Source organism: Cryptotermes secundus, unplaced genomic scaffold (genome assembly GCF_002891405.2).
Source record: "Cryptotermes secundus unplaced genomic scaffold, Csec_1.0 scaffold333, whole genome shotgun sequence".
In the NCBI taxonomy this organism is placed as follows: Eukaryota; Metazoa; Arthropoda; class Insecta; order Blattodea; family Kalotermitidae; genus Cryptotermes; species Cryptotermes secundus.
In genome coordinates this window covers 530,312-550,336 of record NW_019742965.1, presented here as the reverse complement: position 1 = coordinate 550,336, position 20,025 = coordinate 530,312, and the positions used below count along the sequence as shown (strand labels likewise).

Below are 20,025 nucleotides of genomic sequence, written 5' to 3'. Positions count from 1 at the left end.
TACATGTAACAAAATAAAATTTATTTTGTTTTTAAGGAAATTTAATTGTACATTTTCATGGGATACAGTATGTAAGCTTGTGTACATATATTTTTTTATTTCAGACAAGTCTAAATATGTGAACTGAGAATTAGTAGATAACGTAGGTAGACATAAAGTTAAGCGTGCCTATCTTCGATAAGAGAATATACACATGTTATATATATATGAAACTGTACGTAAAATTAATTATAAGTACATTACAGATTATAAATTGCATTCTTTAATAATCATTACAGACTGCAATGGTATTTAGGTTGTAAGTTTTGGTAGTGAAGCCCAATAAAATAAAATATTTTTATTAAAGAGTTTATTTTTCTGTCTGGTACCTGGTTGCTGTTAACAGTGTTATAATGATTTGATTATGAACAGTGGTTCTTGCATGAAGTTCTGCTACCTTTTCATTTTACACAGTATGAACTTGCCGGGCTTCAGCTGACATGAGAACAGCTCTTTGGAAATTAGAATGAGACATTTTTGTGTGTAATTAGTTCCATCTCATCTAAATCAAATCAGTTTTGCTTGTCCAAGTCTCTCCATTCGCCTCTCCATTCATCAACTGTAATATGGTGACTTTCTATATTCCAGCCTGAAAATACAATATTCCATTAATACAGGAATTTTCTATTTCTGAATAACTGCAGCACCTAGTAATAGGATTGTCTAGCTGACAGATTTAAAGTGAATACTTCATCCGTGTTCATTTTTGTAACATAATGATTTTTTACGGTGAGGAGTTGTTAGCCCCACTCCCAACCCCCAAGCTGGAGGGCCACCCCTTGGTGGCTGTCCACGACTGTTTATTCAATATATTCACAGCTTCCCTCCAAAACTGGAGGGTGTCTCCTACATCTGCAACCTGGGGACGTGCCATGCTGTTGTGATGGACCCACCATAAAATGCTGGGAATTTCTTGAGTAGCTGCAGAATTGGCAGCTCCTCCAGAAGGGCTCAGCTCCATGAGCAAGTAAGTAAGTAAGCAAGTAAGTACTTCATCCATGTAGGTCATACAGTGCCAAATATGATAAGATTCAGTAGGTAAGAATGAAATTTTTGAAGTACCTATCCTGATATACGAGGGCTATTTGGAAAGTAACCTCCAGTGGACTGTTAACAAAATAATGAGAGAAAAATGTTATTGTATACAAAAAATATATACATACTTGATCTACTTTTCTCTGTAGTCACCACAAGAATTTAGGCATTTGTCTTATCAGGGAATAAGTGTTTATATGCCTGTGTCAAAGAAGTCTGCTGCCTGCGAGCACAGCCATGTTTTGACACCTGTCAACTCCTCATTATTGCTGAAGCACTGTGATCCCAACCAGTTCTTGAAGTAGGTAAACACATGGTAGTCGCTCGAAGAGATATCAGGGCTGTAAGGAGGATGGTTAAACAACTCCCACTTGCAATGCTCCAGCAGTGCTTGAGTGTGAACAGTTGTACTCATATGTGGACATGCATTATCATGGAGAAGGACTACACTAGATGTCAGCATTCTATATCTTCTGAATGGCCCTATGCAGATTGTTTTAATGTTTCGCAATACACTTCTGATGTTATTGTGTGCACGCCCTTCTAGTCCCAGAAAACAGTGCCATCAGCTGTCTGGCAGACTTTTTCGGCTTGTTTGGTGAATGTGTGTATATCTACATTGCTTTGACCACTGTCTGGTTTCAGTCTTCACAAATGAAAGCCAGGTTTCATCATCTTATACTCATATGATATGATTGAGAAATTCATTGCCATCTTTGTACTATTGCTCTAAAAGAATCAAAGCTGAAGCCATTCTCTGCAGTTTGTGCACACCCATGAGCATTTTCAGAACTCACCGTGCACAAAACTTTTGATAATTTCATAGACAACAGTGCATGAAATATATGGAAATTCACACACAATTTCCGACATTGTGAAGAGCCATCTTCCACAAGTTTTTGAGCAACACTTTAAACAAGATCATCACTCACTACAGATGGTTGGCTGACCACTTCGCTCATCATTGTGAACATTTGTTTGCGCATCTTTGAACATTCTACACCACTGTCTTAAGTTCTTTTACTTATTACATTTTGGCTGTAAACCGCCATGCATAATTCACAATGGATTTGTGCAGCACTCATATTTTTAGCATAGAAAGCAGATAACAGTGTGAATTTCATGGGTGGTGGGCTTGTCAGTCAAAGGACACATCATAACCCACTCTGTAGAGACAAGAACAAACACAAGGTGACCAGTTATGTGGTGCAACCTCCCATGTGCGAGCTCACCCCTGCTCCTAACATTAGTTGATTAAAATAAATGGAGGTTACTTTGCAAATAGCCCCCTGGAGAGACTGAAGAAACCCTGATAGCCAGGAACTGTAGAGGGGTTCAAAATAGGTTTACTGCTAAGTATGAATTGGTTCATTCTGTGTCTAGTCAACATAGTTTAGTGGCAAAATTTTATGACCACCTCTGATTCTAATAAAATTCTGCAAGTTTGTTGGGTCTCTTTAGGGTGTGGTCATTATAAGCAAATTCACACAATCTTGGAATCTTCGCACGAACTTGAAGTGGTAGTACTGCAAGCAATGTTGAACAATTTGTCAGTGATTGTGGATCCCGAAGGAGATATGTGCTTGGCAAAAGACTGTTTCACAGTTCTCACCAAAGAGAGTGCCAAATAAATGAATTTTATGATGACAAACTTAATTACATATTTTTTTATAAATTGTGCCTGAAACCAACCAAATTTTATTAATATTCTGAGATGGCATTTGATATATACAATTATATTGTAGCATGTAGACCCATTGCTAAGTAATGACTCTTTACACAATGCCCATTGCTAGGCAACAGAGTCCTAACACACCAATTGACTAACTGTGAAGAGGTATTCTCTGCATGGTCTGTGCAACAGCTGTGTGACGCAACAATAGAAGAACTGTAGGAGCAGCGTTTTCTATGCAGACCATGCTGACGTGTTATAAGCAGGACGAGCCTGGAGTTTGGTTAGTTGGAAGATAGTCGCCAACTGGTAAAGTCTTGAACATGGAAGCTGAGGAAGCTACAACATTGAAAACCATTACCAGGCAACGACTGTTGAAGACACAGCAGACTAAGAAGACTTAGTGCATGCTGTAGTGAATTGTAGAGTGCGTGAATTAGTGATAGCCCTATAGTTACTTGTAGTTGCAATCTGTAAGTGTTCAATAAATCCAGTTACCAACCAAAACCCTGTCTATAGTTATTCATACATAGGGTGATATATTAAGTGCCGTTGAGCCTGCAATATGGAGACTGCAATTTCTGAAATTTATTTCATCACCATAATGGCTGAGAGTAACACTAAGGTAACCTATGTACAGTTCTTTTATTTACTGTAATTAATTACATACAGGTCTTTCTTTACTGAAAATCTGTATAATAATGTGAGTTACTAGTTTTTGCTGCAATAACAGTCAGTTTCTTATTAGTGGCTGTAGTATGAGTCATAGGGGAAGGAAATGATGTTAACATTGGTGACACTGAACACATCACATCAATAAAACCTGCCGGCAATTTCATATGAAAGACATTTCTTATTATTTAGAATTGGCAGAATCAGCAGTCTGGTAGAAGTTCATCAACATTCCAGAGGAAAACACTGCCTCCATCTTTGGGGTCAAAGGGTAAGCCAAACAAGAAATAGTTGGCAAGCTGAGTCAATGAAGAGATTACCTTCTGGTATGTAATGTCGTGTAGTCTAGTTAAATCCACTTGACATTTCGGAAGAATGTACGGCCTCCATCTTCAGGGTCAAGGATAACTGTCACTGTTATTGAAACCTTGAGAAATATAAGAATTTGGATCTGTCATGTCTCACCATTTTGACATAAAAATGTGTAAAGAACTTCATTATTCGACCAGTAATCTTCTGCATTCTTATGGATGTCATGTGCCATGTGAATAATAATTGCTAGAAACAAACATTCAGATACTGTGACATCTGGTACTGGAGAAGGTCCATCATCAAGGACATGTTAAGTACTGCTGGTAGAATTAGTTGTTCTCCACCAACAAAACGATAACAGCTGCAGAATACAGCGTGAAAATACTGTATGGAGTCCAGTCTTTGTTTTTATGGTGTGCAGTGTTCTGTCTTTTTCCAGTCATATCATCGTCTATCCCACCCATCAGTTATCCTCACTTTGACACCTCTTGGGACAACTCTAAAGAAAAGAATTCCCTCTTTTTCATATGCATGTTGTATGTCAGTTCATGTCAACTTTCATGTCAGTAGCTGTAACAAGAGTACAGTAGAAAATATGGGATTCCTTCAATTCCTCTGTAACACTTGTAGATCCTACTAACTAGGTACAAATAATTTTTAAGGAGTTTGTTGATACAAATATGGAGATAACATAAAATATTAAATTTTCTTCTCTGTTTGTTTGCTCCCTTCTACTCCCTTAGCCAAAACTTCACTAAACATTACTAAGTTAGACACAGACCAAAACATTCATGCAGCACAGGATTCAGATGTCTGAGTGTTACAACATGTATATAATGCCCTGCCTCACATATTTTTTTTTTTAATCTGAAGGAAGTCATACAACATTGAAGTACCTTGTTTCTGTATGCTTTCTAGAAATTCTGGAAATTCCTTTGAGACTGTATAATCTGTAGCCATCATGGGTACCACAGGAATTCTCTTGTTTCTGGAAACTTCATTGGTTGTGCTCAATCTCACCAGTGCTTCTTGTAGGTGGTGAACAGGACACGCTATATGTGATGAGTCACTCTGTGGTTTACTTAGCACCATCTGTGAAACAAACAACTAGCATAATAACAATTTCAGGCATTTGTAACATAGTTTCAATGAACAGTGCTTTAATTTCTTACCAGTGGATGCTCCCTGGTTATACATATCGCAATGCCCAACATCACTGCATGGAAATATCCTTGAATCACGTCAACTGCTCTCTCTCCTTCTAAAAAAGTCACAAACATTCTCTTGCCTCTAGTGTCAACTACTATCAGGTACTTCTTTGAATGATAGAAACTGGCTAATAGCTTAATATCTTCAGCAGATACCTTACTATAAGCCATGACATTCTGTAATGAAGCCCCCAGTATGATCTGGAATCCACACAAGTCTGGATCTGTTAATAGAAAATGTACACAGAAATGTAGTAAGGAAATCAAGTCTATATCTATCAATTGCCTCCATCTTGCTGTTTCACAAAGTCGGTTCTGTTGAATAGATTTGTGAACAAGAGATTTTGTGACACTACAGCTACACTGACTCATTCTATGATTTTTTTAACATATCTGAAAATCTGATGTTCTCTTCTTGATATGCATGATGAATTTCTGATACAACAAAAACCATTCAACCATGCATATGCTTCTAGTCCACCCCAAGTCCCTACGTTTAGATAAATTTTGCAAAAAATAAAATAAATACTGCCAGGATAGTGGCTAGGCTATCAGCAGAACAACAGGGGTTAAGATAAATGGTTATTTGTTAACTGTTAATTAATCACAATTCATATGTTACTAAAATACACCATTTCAAATTATACATGAGAAGAAATACAATAATTTTGGTTTAAATGAATTTAATTGTTTTCTCATTAATCCTAACACAACTGTTGAGAACTGGAACTATGAATCTAGAGTATGTATTAACTGATATTATGCTTTTATGATGGTTCATCGGTAATGTTGATCCTGCTCTTAAGTATTTGCGCTCCCACACAGTGAAAGTACCCAAAAGCAGGATTGCTGATGTGTATTACTTGCCACTGTCCAGATGTTCTACCCTCCCATGTCTCTGGTCAGGATTCACAGTCTGTGTTAATATTCCATCTCTGTTGCTCTTGCCATGATGGCTTTGGCCATGGACAGAATCACTACTGGACAATCAGTTCTCTGTCCCTACAAGATCAAAGGTCATTGCGCACTATTTGTTACTGTGGTGCTATTTTCTGCTCCATGTCAATTTAAACTTCCACACCGTCCCCCTTTCTGACTAGGAGCAACTGTTGCTGTTAGATGGTGGCATGCTTTTGTCTTTCATTAAATTGGTTCTCCACTACCATTGATTCAATAAACATGCTGGCACTTCTAGGAAACTGAAACAGGTTGAGGAGGAAAGTGTCATGAGAATAATGTTCTTGTCAGTGGGGTTTCCATGTCAGATATGCTGTATTGGGTGCCTTATTGCATTCAGTACAGAGAAGGAGGTTGCAATGTCTTATGTTAAATTGGCAGTAATATGAAGTGAATTTGAAATGTGCAAAAGATGAGGAAATTACAGTTTAGAGTTATAATTATAAACTGTGAGGAAAACTATAGAAATAGCAGTTTTTCCTCTTCTCAGTATTATGCAGCCATAATCTTCATATTATATTACATTATATTCTGAAAAGTAGTATTCACATGTTATATGCTGCGATTTTCATGTGAACGTTTCGTTAAGAAAATCCCATAAATTATACGTGTAAATACAGTGTTGTGTTGTATACTGTATTCAGGATATTAGCCATATTGAGGCATCTCAAAATATGGTACTCGCTGTATCTCTAATTATTGCTCTTAAATTAATTGGAGATTCATTTTTGCCCAATAAATGCCTTTTAAAGCATGCATCCTCTATGTAGAATGAGGAATTGATGTGTACAGTCAATTAGTGGGGTAAAGGTGTCCCTGGGCTTAATGAACATTTTCACATTGTGAAGATGTACTACAGAAGTGGAGGTATAGCTTCATACATTCTTAAGTTCTTAAGCCTTGGCACTAGATGGAGGTGAGTGGTCAGCTTCATGCCCTGGCTGCTTAACTTCCAGAGAAACAACTGGTATTCATGAGAGTGGAGGGCCCTGAGCTGGTCTGGATGTGATGAGGAAAAAAGAATATTGTCTCCTGCTGGGAATCACACTTCAGTTGTACATCCCAAACAGTTCATTAGTTGTATCAAGAATATATATGTCAGTAGACATACCTAAATCAATGATGGAGGCCAAATCACAAAGATTGCATTAGGGCACTCTGTGTACTCCAAACTTGTGTGCATCTTTCCCTCTTACTTTCATAACTCACTCATACAGTGGCATTAATGATTCTAAAAGCTCCAGTGAAGTCCATAATTTTAATTTCATAAGATTTTACTGTAATTTATATATTCTTATTACCAGACATTCCTGTTCCCAATACTACTGTTTCATTTCTGTTGATAACTTCAGGTGAAGAAGCCATATTTGTGCCAAGGTATGTTTGAAGCAACAAAATAAGACGCGCTTTGTTTAATGTTACCATCTTGAGAGACAGTACTGCTTGGTAGTTGGCATATAGGTGGATAACAGTGAAGATGGTGAACAGTTGCCAAACAAACCTGTTTGTTTAGAAAAGAAGGCATCAATCTACAATACATAAAATACATTAACAATGCGTATTCAAAACTGAAACAAAATTATTTAACTGTTATCATGCAGGAGCAGGGGTTTTAAACCTCCCATATGAACAGTTAAGTTATTGGATCCTCTGCTGGTGCAGAGAAGCAGTCAAAATCTATCAGGGGCTTTCATGAGGTCCACTGGGGTGGGAGAGAAGGAAAAATGTCTCTTGATGGGGGTGAGTAGCCTGACCATCAAGAAGAAGAAAACAGACTGGCTAGCAGAAGAAGCAGGCCAGGAAGAGGAAGGCTAACATCAAGGAAACTTAGGGGTAAACTGGAGTTCAATTGCAGATCAGCTAGGACCATGGTGGGGGCTGCCATCTCTGTCAGTAAATGACATAGGGCAGCTGGAGATATATTGCCATCAGTATTCCAAGTGAAAAAATGTCTTCCTGTAGTGGATGGCTCTGCTGCAGAGAGGCAGTCAGAATCTCTCAGGGGCTCTGGTGAGCAGTCTATGAGGGTTAGATTGAAAAAGGTCTCCTGATGGGAGTGAGAAACCTGACCATCAAGAAGTCCTGGACTGGCTAGAAGAAGTGGGACAGGAAGATAGAGGCTCTCATTGAGGAAACAAAGAGCCTGACTGGAGCTCAGCCTCAGGAATGGCTGAAGCTTGGTTGAGAGCTCAGATGGGACTGGTGATGGAAGCACAGGAGTTCTAGACACATTCCACAGAGGGCAGCTGGAGAAGTGCCACAAACAATCCAAAATATGAAGACTCCACACATCATAGGGTTTGTGTGTTGGAGCCTGTGCTGCTATAAAAAATCAGTCAAAATCTCTCTGGGGCTATGGTTAGTGTCCACGGAGGGTGAGGCAGAAAGAGGTCTCTTAACTGGGATCAAGAGTCTGACCATCAGAAAGAAGAAAGAGACTATCAGAAGAAGTGAACCAGGAACAGGAAGGCTGTCCTCAAGGGAAGGATCCAGCTGGGACCCATGGTAGGGGCTCTGCTGTCCTTCAGAGGACAAAGAGTGGTTGGAAATATGCTGTGGTCAGTACACGAGAAGAAGACACTTGTCAATGCCCAACTTTGGCTGGACATTGAACAATCTTTGGTTCTGAATGGTTAGAACTGAGGGCTTCAGTTTGGATGGTTCTGGCTCTAGTATTACAGCTGAGGCGCTTTAAAGATCCCAAGTAAAACCAGGGGTGCACAGTGGACCCAGCAGTAATCCATGTGCTTGGGGTGACTGAAGGTTGTCTTTTCCAAGTCAACATAATACACGAGCCTTTCAGTACTACAGAGGTGGTATCCATGTTTCAATTAGGGGATAACAGTTTACTTTCAGGGAATAATGGATTTTAAATCTCTTACTTCTGGAGGTCTGGTGGTCATATTATAATTTGAGGCTAATAGTATTAGTACTGAAAAAATGTAATGCTTGGCCAGCTGCACTGCATAATAAATTCAGTACATGACTGAGGAAGGTTAAGTATGTACAAACAATATAGAAGAGACATAGCAGCAGACCTGGCATTACAGCATGTTCTAAATTTTTAATGCTGTTTGGTATCTCGTGCCTGCAGGTGTAGTCTATACTGACCTTTCTGGATATGGCCCACCTAGACAAAGGTTATAATCCACTTCGAGGTAGTGGCATCCATATGGTGGATTCTGTTGCCCCTAATGCTAGGGTTATTAAGAGAATTATGGTCACCAGAGTGAACTCGAAGCTATGGGGGGAGTATACTCCACATTCCATAAATTTAGTAGAAGTGAAGGTTTTGATCTTTCAGCCAAAAAATCCGCATATATATCGGACATAAGATTGAACTTCTTTAAATTACTTACTCTCCTTCATTAAAGGTGGCCAAAATGATGATGCCCACAAGAGATGCACATAAGTTGACAAACGTTTCTTGACTCCCATCCTTTGCTGAAACATCTGCCATATTGTTTCTGATCGCCTGAAAATTTATTGTAAAATCTGTAACTACTAAATGATCCCATACTTGGAGGAATATCACGCAAGTCACGAAAAGAAGATGTGAAGATAATTAACACCAGGCCCACTCCATCCCCATTAAGATTTCCTTTAGTTATAGTTCTCCCAGTATAATGACAACAATAACAACAATTAAGTCCATGGTAGCAGAACCCAAAGAACTAGCACCGCTGTTACCAAAGTCTGTGAATGGACATGGTCCTGAGCTATTTCCCTCACAACCTAACTTCTTAAAATTCATCTTAATATCAGCCTTCTGTCTCCCAAGTAGTCACTTTCTAAGAATATTTCCACAAAAATTCTTTATATATTTCTTGTCACCTCCATCTGAGCTGCATGTCCAGCCCATTATTAAGCTTCTGGATTTCACTATCATAATAACAATACATAATATCTACAAAAAACAAAGATCTTTGCCATATTCTAAATCATCCACTCACATCATCCTTGTATGTGCAGATATTTTCTAAGTTTTGAAACACCTGTATTTTATGTCCTATTTTTAGTGGCCTCCGTAGTCTAGAGGTAACGTTCCCACCTCATGACTCGTACGCCGGTTCAAATACCCGGCGGAGGTCGTCGAATTTTTAAGGGCGGAAAAATTCAGGGAACAAGTCCTCCGGGAGGGACTTTAAGCCGTGGGTCCTGTGTCGTAGCTTTACGCCACGTAAAAGAACCTCATATCTCCAAAGGAGGTCACTGAGCTAAATTACGGATGTTTCCCGCCCAACAGCAGTCTCTAATACCTCTGGTAGATGGGGGAACCATTATAGATACCTCTCAGCTAGTAGAGCCGGTCTCGCTGGCTGGGCGGGACTGATGGTACGCACCAGTACCGGTAGGATATAGAGACTGGTAGAAATCATAGAGGGAAGCACAATGGACCAATACAGGTCTAAGTGCATTGGGAAACCCACCCTCTCCAATAACTAACTAACTATGTCCTATTTTCAAAGAAGTAAGAGATCATGTTCTACGATAATATAAAACAGGCGGGTGCATTAGACGTATCAGTCTTTACCACTTTAAAAAGTAAATGCCATAACAACAACGATTTGTATTATAAATTACAAATTTAATTGTTAATTCCAAGTAAATTTCTGAATAAATTATAATGGGAAAACTAGGATCTTACATTACATAAGTAAATAGCTTTGTAAAATAAGAAAATTAACATTACAATACAAATGGGTAACACATAAATGAACCCCACTTCAGTATTTCATGGTCATTACTTCAGAAACATTTTTGTTTATAAGTTGTTTAACTAAGCTGTATCAACTTGGGTTTATTTAGTTTTAATTGGGATGAGAGGATCATTGTTTCTTTCTTGCATTAAGTTGCATTGGTTATATAATGTGGAATGACAGGATTATGAATGCCAATCGACATAGGAAGTGTCAAGTCCTATATTAAGGTACTGGCCCAGCACTGGTCTTGAGAAACAGGGATACCACAAAAATTCACAGTGTAGCAGGTGGAGATTTAAACTCAGGACTTATGAATATGAGGCAGAATTTCTAACCACTCTATAATATTTGGTTGAATGATTATGTATGAAAAGGTCTCAAAAGGACTCAGAAATATATCAACAGTATACTATATATTGCAATATAATATTCAAGACTACCCATTCACAAACAATTCCTCACTCATGATATGCTGTATAGCACTTTATGAGTCACCTGTATGCATAGCAGTCATTGTTTTCTTTCACACAGAACTGAAGAGGGGATTGCAGAAGTCTGAAAAGTTAACCTGATTCATATGTATGCCTTCTGTGACTCTGTTAGGCTTACTGACACAATAAAATGTCTGTCAGGCACTAAATATCTTTGGTTTTACCTAAAGACAGCCATAAACATTAGCACCTTTAGGTGAATTCACATTAAACCTGGTGAAAAAAAGAAAAAGGTAAAGCCATCCCTGTAACAGGCCATGAAGGCCCATAGTTTTGTGAGTTGTCGAAGCTCCCACAGTCAGCTCACAGATTGCAGTAAGGTTGTCAGCCTTTCATGCTAGCTGCCCCCCCCCCCTTCTGATTCCTGTTCAATGTTGCAATGAACCTTTCAGTGTCAGTACAAGTACATATTCTGGTTATACATACTGTCCAAACTGCATTAGCCCAATATGTACTTGAGCACTATACAACTTATTCTGATGCCTCTGATAGGAAAAATACTGTATGAATATGTCATCTGTTATTTCATATATCACTATACAGATGGCACAGCTATAATGCATCTTGCTTGCATTCAGGATATACCCTGTTCAAATTCTGGCCAGAGTGTAGCTGTCCTATGGTTATTTTGTTTTTCCACAGCCATGTCCAAGGACTGATATTATGTACATATTGGCCACAACCATGACTTCTCACATTCTACCTATTTTATAATTACTATTATACCACATATAATTAGATGTACCAGTAATTGATACAGTGTCATAAAATAACAGGCAAACAGTGTATTATAATAACAAAGAAGAACTGCTCCTTACATTACCCCTTTTCTCTTATATCTGTCTTTATAGGTAGTCACGATGAACAGAACAGTATCAACAAGTCATAGGTCTGTTTCTGTCATGACAAAGTGCAGAGTCGTTCTGGTGAAATTTGAATTCTGAAAGGGTTAACACTCAATGCATGACTTTGGGACTGCTGAATAATGCTGAAAGTGACTTTCACCTCCATTATTATATAAAAGTTCTGATAGTTCATGTACTGCCTCAGTGTCACCTGGTGTTGGGTTATAGCTGCTCTTGTAGCACCTCCAGCTACACCAACAATGGACTTCATTGTTGTTGTAATGCAGAGAATGTGTGTTGAATATGATGACAACAGTGGTAGGAGAAGCTCCAATCCCATTGCCATATCATTTAGAACATCAGCAAAGAGGCGCCATTTCTTGCAGTCTCCATCCAAACAAGTGCTAAAATAGTGACAACAAAATCAGATATAAGCTCAATATATATATGCTCAGTCCAGACTATGAAGTCCAATAAAAGGTAGAAATATCAGAAATTTGAGCAACTACATATGAATCAGGATCATTTATCTTCCAATGTCTACCGAAAAACCTAAAAACAAAAACATACAAAACTATAATTCCATCTCGTTTGGTACGTCTCTCACTTTTAGGAAACAGTACAGACTGAAAGGGTTTCAGAGACAATGTAAACGAAAATATCTGGTAGAGTTAAAGTAACGAAGAGATGGATAAAATCCCATGCTGAGAGTTTCATATTTTATTCTCCACCTAACACTGTTAAGAGTATTTACATTACGAAGGGTGAAATGCAGAAGACATTTAGTAACCATGGTGTAAAAGAATATACAGTAACTAATTGGGCGCAGTTTCAAGACAGATGCGAAATAGATCATAGTTGGGCAAACTTTTTACTGAATTGCCAAATGAGATGTTATATGTTGTACATCATAAAAATCAACAAAAAGAGATAACTATCTAAATTATATTATTCATTATCAGTACTCACTGATTAATGTGACAGAAAGTGCTGCTGACAGTTTTTGAATATTCAGCGTCAGTGCTGATGTTGCAGTATGCAAAGTGCAGATAAATTTTCATCTGCTATCTCTACACTTAAAAATCCAGTTTGTTCAACTTCATTAAAAAAAATGCTTGTTCATGGTGGTATATGAAGACAGAAGTTATAATATCTTCCTTCCAAAGTTGCACAAATTGCTGTACTTGAAATCACATGAGCCCCCCAGCCACACACGCACATGCACTTACGCATGTGCGCATACACACAAATCCATCAAAGTTGGCAACACTGATTTTAGTCCTTCACCACTTTGCAGGTCAGTCAGTTCCAGCTAAATACTATCTGGAGAAAGGAAAAAACATCTGAATGTTCTGTTCTGTTTCTTTAAATCTACAGAAATCTTCATACAGTTCACTATGAATGTTATTGTACTTATCAGCTGCACTGGAACTCATGTTCTTTGTTGATTAGAAAAATAAGTACATTTATTTTCCTTAACCTTTCTTGAGAACAAATATAGTTGTTTCAAATGTTTGTATTGCTGTCTTTCATCTTTCAGTTGTGGGAAAAGATCTTCATGTCCTAGAACATTAGTATTTCCTAGTGTTAAGTCCAGGGACTTTACATAAACTCAGGCACTGAACAATGGAGTGGTACAGTATATCAGTATGGTCACCATCCACATCTTGAAGCTCAAATATAAACCTCTTTTCGTATGAAATATATGAAATTCAGTAGTTTCATTACTGGTTGTCACATGGTTCATATTTAAAGTTTATATTTTTCATCTTCCCATTTGGTGTTACATAGTCTGTGTGCTTAATGAAGTGTTGTTAAATCGAGTAAGAGACAAACAAATAACAAGTACTCATACGGTTATGTAATATGCATACAGGCAATAAATTATTCAAATGTACCTCTGTCTCAGCACAGTGTACAAAGTATGACTAGCTTCCTTACCCCTCAAACCAGGCAAACGCTATTCTTCCAATCATTCCAGTTCCATCTTTCAGAATCCATGTAATTGCTGCAGCAAAGGGAGTGGCAGCACTGTCTCCAACTCCAACACCCTTCATGACAGCCTGTGTGGTAAGGGTGCCCGTAATGGTACTGCAAAATGCCTGTTAAGAATTCTCTTACTAAATTATATGACACAGAATTTCTTTTGCCTTTCTAAAGCAACTTTTCTTGCTACTGACAGCCATGGGTTCTGGCAGGAGGGGGGCCTAGGCATCTGCCCCCCTCCCCAGAATTTTGAAAAAATCAGAATTGAAGAAAATAAAGTAATGAAGCAAACACTAATTAATAAACATCACAAGTATTTAAAAATTGTTCTATCCTGAATACTCTAGGGCGTTTGTAAGCAAATTTTCTGGCTGCCTCCCAAATCATGAGACCCTTTTGTTTGCTTTTCATATTAACCTTTCTTTTCAGAGGGTATTTTTCAGTTCTGGTATCCTGCGAAGTCCCAACAGCACAAATGTACTCTGAAGCAAAATGCCTCAGTAGTTTCACAGAGGTGAAGTAGTTATCAAAGAACGCTTCATGTCCTCTGTGAGATCAAATTCCAGCTTTACTGATTGAAGCAAAGCAACATGAACAGACACAACATTCCAGTTGTTTCCAGTTCTATTTCTGGTGCATACTTGAAAAGTCACTTGAACAAAATATGAAGTTATTGAAACAAAAAAAAAAAAAACATATTATAATCTCTTTAGCTCAATGTTTTTTATTGCTAGTGGGGGGGGACTAAGTCTCTTGTACTGTGGCCACTTCTGGCCTATTGCACCAGCCCTAGATGATAGGTGAGGGTGATTGTGGAGCAATTGGTGGAATGAAGATTGGCAGGGGAAACCGAAGTACTTGGAGGATACCTGCCCCAGCACCACTTTGTCCACCACAAATCCCACTTGACCAGACCTGGGATCGAACTCGGGCTGCCGCGGTGTGAATCGAGCGACTAACTGCTTCAGCTATGGTGCTGCCTAGCTCAATGCTTGCTGTAATACAGAATCGTTGTCCTTCATCTACAGATGAACTTTCATCAAGTCCACCATGTTTCTTGAAGGTAGTTAAATGCACATTCAGTAATGACTAACTTGAGAAGTCTCACTTCCATCACACTGAACACAATTATTTAGATGCAAATGTCATACAGTAATCACAAAACAACTGCATCTTACATTGTCTGTTAGTAGTATGGATTCATCATTTCTTTTTGACCAGTACATGCTCTTGTTTAAGAGCCAAGATAGTGCAGTTGGTATAGGAACTGGCTGTGGGCTTGACAACAAAGAGGTCAGAATTTGAGTCCCAGTAGGGGCAAGAATTTTCACTTCTCCATGTTGTCTGGGGTCCACCCAACCTCCTACACAATGGGTACCAGGGCCTCTTTCAGGAGGTGTGAAGCCGACCACTCACCTCCAATTAGTGCCGAGGTCAAGAAAATGTGGATTTATGTATCCATTCCCCCATATGCCTTCATGGTCTAGTGATTAGTTAGTTAAGCACAGGGACAACTTTACCTTTTTACATGCTCTTGTTTGGGTATGCAGCATATCCTGACATCAGAATTTCTCCTGTAGCAAACTTCCTGTTCTTCCAGTCAAATTAAAGCTAGTTTTGTGAGGCATATAAGATCTCTACCGTTAAAAAACTGGTGGCTCCAGCACCGATATGTCCATATTTGCAGGGGAAGGACTACAGTGACAGCTGAAACCAGGTTTTTAATTTCCAGATTTCCAATGTGGTGCATCTTTTTTGTGACTTTTATATCTAATTAAATTTTATACATGTTATTACATATTCTTTTTATTTACTGAAGGAACAGGCAACTTAGGTTAACCACAGCTATGGTTCACATAACTTCCAATTTACTATTTACTAAGTCTTGCCAAATGCATTGCCCCCCCCTGCAGGAATGTAATCCCTGCAATACATTTCTTCTTTCATGGTTTTACATGGACTTTACTGCTCATAAAGGTCCAGAGAAATACTTCAGGCTTTATGTCAGATGTAGAATGTTTCCTGAGAGCTCCATGTAGCAAAATTACAATTTCATGTTACTTACATGCTGAAAACAAAATGACAAACTATAATAATTAATAATGATATTAAGGAGAGAAGCTGAAAATGGTCCCTTGGGGAAAAGAGGCAAAAATAATGGTCCAATTAATGTCTTAGAACAACATACTAAAATCCTTTAACGTATTTGGTGCCATTCTGCTCCATGGCCACATGCACAGCAGCTTTGGGGTACAACCAACCTCCTACAAAACTTGGAATGTTGGGCTTTATCATGAGAGATACAGTGGATTAAGGATGGAAGTGACTGCTTACCTCCATACAAATGCTGACATTCAGAATGTATGGGATTCTACCTTTACAATTTCTATATGCCTTCATGACGCTAGACACTGGGACAACTGAAGCCAGAAACTGATACACAAGATCAAACACTGACAAATCCAAACAACTCTCAGTAAAACTCAAAACATCTGAGTCATTCATGCAGTGAGTCTGCTAATATATCACATCCATAAAGAACTAACTTGCAATGTATCCCAGAGTTGGTATCTGTAGTAATCATCACTAACACTCCTTGGATATCCTTGGGGCAAAAATACCTGACGAAAAAATTGCACAAATCTTTCAGAGAATGGTGTAGACAAAGTTGCTGATGAACCCAGTTGCACAACTGAATCTTGTTCTGAAAAGAAAATTTACACCATATTTATGATATTCAAGACACTGTAACAATCATCAAAATCCCATAAAGCTGAAACTCTGTGATTAAACATATATTAAACCTGGTTTTAAAACAAGAGAAGAGAGCAAGACAATCTTAAACAAGGACTCATACTTTCATCCACTGGCAGTTGAAGAAATAGGAAAAAATAAGCCGTATAAATAAAAAAGAGAAGTTCTGAATGATGCAGTTCTTTTCAAAAGATGGCTTGTGCAATATTACTGTAATATTTAAGTCAGTTAAACTTAGGTAATCAAAATCATCTGAAATGTTTTTAAGAGAATAAGAATGGGAAAGGCATATGAATGTTAAAAAAAAAGAAAAGATAATCCAAGTTTAGGGGAGGTCTAGACTACCATGATGACTGATGAACATAGAAGTTCAGACATGTACCGGCATTATCTCGAAAACCGGCCGTAATAAGGAAAAAATTAAGTGATAAGGTGTGTAAGTCATTTTCTCGACAATTTTTGTTTAGAACATTTTTGTTCCATCAAACATTTGGCGATTTATTCTCAAAACACGCACAAATGTCAGTTGCTAAAAGCGTTGGATCAGAATGGAATCTAAAATCGTTCAACATATGTTTTATATATTAATTAAATTTCATGAAAATCCGTTAGGCCACCCTCGAGTTGTTTCATGCGTACCGGCTAGGGGACGAAACATCTGAGTGAACTTTAAACGCGCTCGGAATAGTTCCGAACGCTCCCAAAAAGTAACCCCGAAGAAGTCACAGAAATAATTATCCCCTCACGGATAATTGGGAGTATTCTGCATTCATCCAGGCTCTGAATCGGATAGTTTTGTTGAAGTATCAATTAGGGTAACCTAACCTCACGTTGGCACATTCATCCTACTCCATAATTTGGCCAGATGTTATCTTTAAAGGAAAAAGTAAGGTGATACTGAAAGTGAAAGAAGCCTCATGGGCTATTCCAACATAAATTTGGATTTCGTTTGGGAAAACATGCAACGGCCAGTACGCACACCAAGTTTCGAATTTAAGTAACCAGACTACAAAACAAACACGACACCACATAGCATTTTCATTATTCTTGCAGCAACAGAGAAATGGATATAATTTAAACTTCCAATCCTGACATGCATCTTCTCGATTCCAAACGTCCAAAACAACCGTAGGAAACCTACCTGGTGCTTTTATATAAACTATTTTGTCACCAAGTGTTCCATACTGCTCACGAAATATGATTTCGCGTGGCATTTTGGGTGCTAATTTACATCAATCTCCGAATATTAAGCAGAATTTCATTACGTCCTACCCAATCCTCTATACAGCCTAAGGTCTGGAGCGTCTGGAGGGCCTGGAGTATACGATTGTGACGATTTTGACCATTTTGACAGACGTACGAGAAACATACACTAGAGACATCTATAGTCCCGGACCTTGAATTACTTGAACCAAGTACACTGAGAGCGGTCAACTGAATCCAAATGTTGAATATCGAGTTCGTAGGTTATGAAGAGTTCTGCATTGTTGGATATTATGTTGTGCAGTCCATTGAAAGCCAACCTATGTTTCGGAGGAACCGCGTCCATCTTCAGGGTTGAACAAACCGCGCAAGATACCAGCGCGAAAGCAGGTGGCAAGCAGAGGAGTCGGCTAGCCGGAAATTTCGGGTAACGTAATAAGCAGGAGGGAAATGAAAGAATGGACCTCAGTTATCAACGACAGATTCCCCTAGTCATCACAGCCTGTCATGCATCTGAACCAATAGCAGTACAGGTGGATAATTCAAAAGTTATTTCGTTTCCAACTTACAATCTACAAATGACAACCTAACAACGGATCACTAAATAGGCTTTGTAAGACTTGAGGTTTTTCACGGCGGTGACTATGAAGAATGCCGTCTTCTGGGATGTGGCGCCGTGTAGATAACATCACTCTGGATGTGAAATCTATTGATCTCTCCGGCAATCCCAGTTGGCTAATCATGCCCAAAATTCAGATTTCCTTTCTCATGGATGCAAGTATATTTGCTGCAGTAAAATGACACATCAGGAAATATTCATTGTCATGTTTGCCTCTATCACGTTATTTTAGGGATTTGATGCTTGTTTAGTGCCCCTTTACAATTATTTTTCACAGCAAGTTTCCTGTGTCGATTTTCTCTAGCTAAAATTTCCTAAAATGTGAGAATTCCAGTATGTTTAAATCATAGGCATAATAACCGAAAGATCACAAATGAGTCTATAGAATAAAGAGTACATGAGCACTTGTGTGGGGTTATGCAGAGGCGTGTGAGAAATTTTAGTGGTGATAGAAAAATATTTATATTTTAAGGCTTTGTTAGCTGCCTCCGTGTCCAGTTCATCGCAACTTAGATTCTATTATTTTCTTCAAGAGAAAGGTTATCGTATTCTCCGTTGCGGCATTTGGACTAAATGGCCAACTTACGGCCATGCATTCATAGCCCCTCCTTTAAAAACTGAGCGCTCAACTAACGAATTCGAATAATACTTGGGACTTATTTTGTCAGAGGGTAAAATAATAATATTTCTTAAATTTATGATGAAACACCTTTAAAATGCCGGTCACGGTAGCCGAGCGGTCTAAGGCATGCACTGTCTTCGCTCGCTCAGAAGCCGGGATCGTGGGTTCGAATCCCACTCAGGGCATGGATGTTTAGGTGCGTTGTTCTGTGTTTGTGTACATGTAGAGGCCTTGCGACGAACTTATCACCCGCCCAAGGAGTCCTACCGTGTGTTTAAGATCTAGTAAAACCGAAGTGAAAATGAGAATTTCATGTAGGTAGGCCTAGGCCCAAATGAGGGCTGTAGCGCCAATGAAAAAAAGCACCTTTAAAATGTATTATAGGGAACGATGGTGAACATTTTCGAATATGAGAAGAGAAGAAACTATTCATTCACCTATCGTGTACACGAAACAGGAAGCGTGCCGGCTGCGATGAGGGACAGGTGGACGGAAGGTGAGGTTATCTTGGGTAACAGCAGATGGAGGAAACCCGATGTTACAGTCTTGGTGTCCATGAGGCGCAACAATATACTCGAACACCTGGCTTTGAGGAATGCGCTGCCGAGCGGCAATCTGCAGCTGGCTAGGGGTTGTCTTGTGCTGCATACACGCGTTGCGTTGTCTTTTTTTCCTCTATAAACACACACAGACACATATAGGTAAGGCTTATCAGGTGTTCTTTCAATATTCTACCAGAAAGGAACAATCACTAACCATAGCAATTGAATGTTGTGTTCCGATGGAGTAAACATTACCCACATGCGAAATTTGCTTTTTTGCATTCGTCATTCGCCCTGATGTTCGTTTATTGCTGACACACCTCTTGTCACAAAGCTACTCGCGCTGCAGATGTAACAGCGCAAAG

At 38.8% G+C, this 20,025-nt stretch overlaps 1 protein-coding gene across 3 annotated transcripts; it reads right to left on the bottom strand.

Moving 5' to 3' along the window:
- Positions 1–4: 4 nt before the first annotated feature.
- On the bottom strand, positions 5–18,033 carry LOC111873450 (RUS1 family protein C16orf58 homolog). 3 transcript variants are annotated; one of them, XR_004514007.1, is made up of 10 exons: positions 17,816–18,033; positions 16,467–16,624; positions 13,876–14,036; positions 12,146–12,338; positions 9,255–9,370; positions 7,197–7,396; positions 4,903–5,162; positions 4,627–4,822; positions 3,739–3,845; positions 544–628 (listed from the first exon to the last, which is right to left on the bottom strand). XR_004514007.1 is itself a non-coding variant. In XM_023868183.2 (9 exons), exons 1-9 carry the CDS (start codon positions 17,886–17,888, stop codon positions 552–554), a joined length of 1,434 nt encoding a protein of 477 aa, XP_023723951.1. In that variant the 5' UTR covers positions 17,889–18,033; the 3' UTR covers positions 5–551. The 3 variants fall into 3 exon arrangements, 2 of the variants coding, with proteins under 2 accessions (XP_023723951.1, XP_023723952.1); XM_023868183.2 differs by lacking the exon at positions 3,739–3,845 and having other exon boundaries at positions 5–628; XM_023868184.2 differs by lacking the exon at positions 3,739–3,845 and having other exon boundaries at positions 5–628; positions 16,467–16,541; positions 17,816–17,899.
- Positions 18,034–20,025: the final 1,992 nt, after the last annotated feature.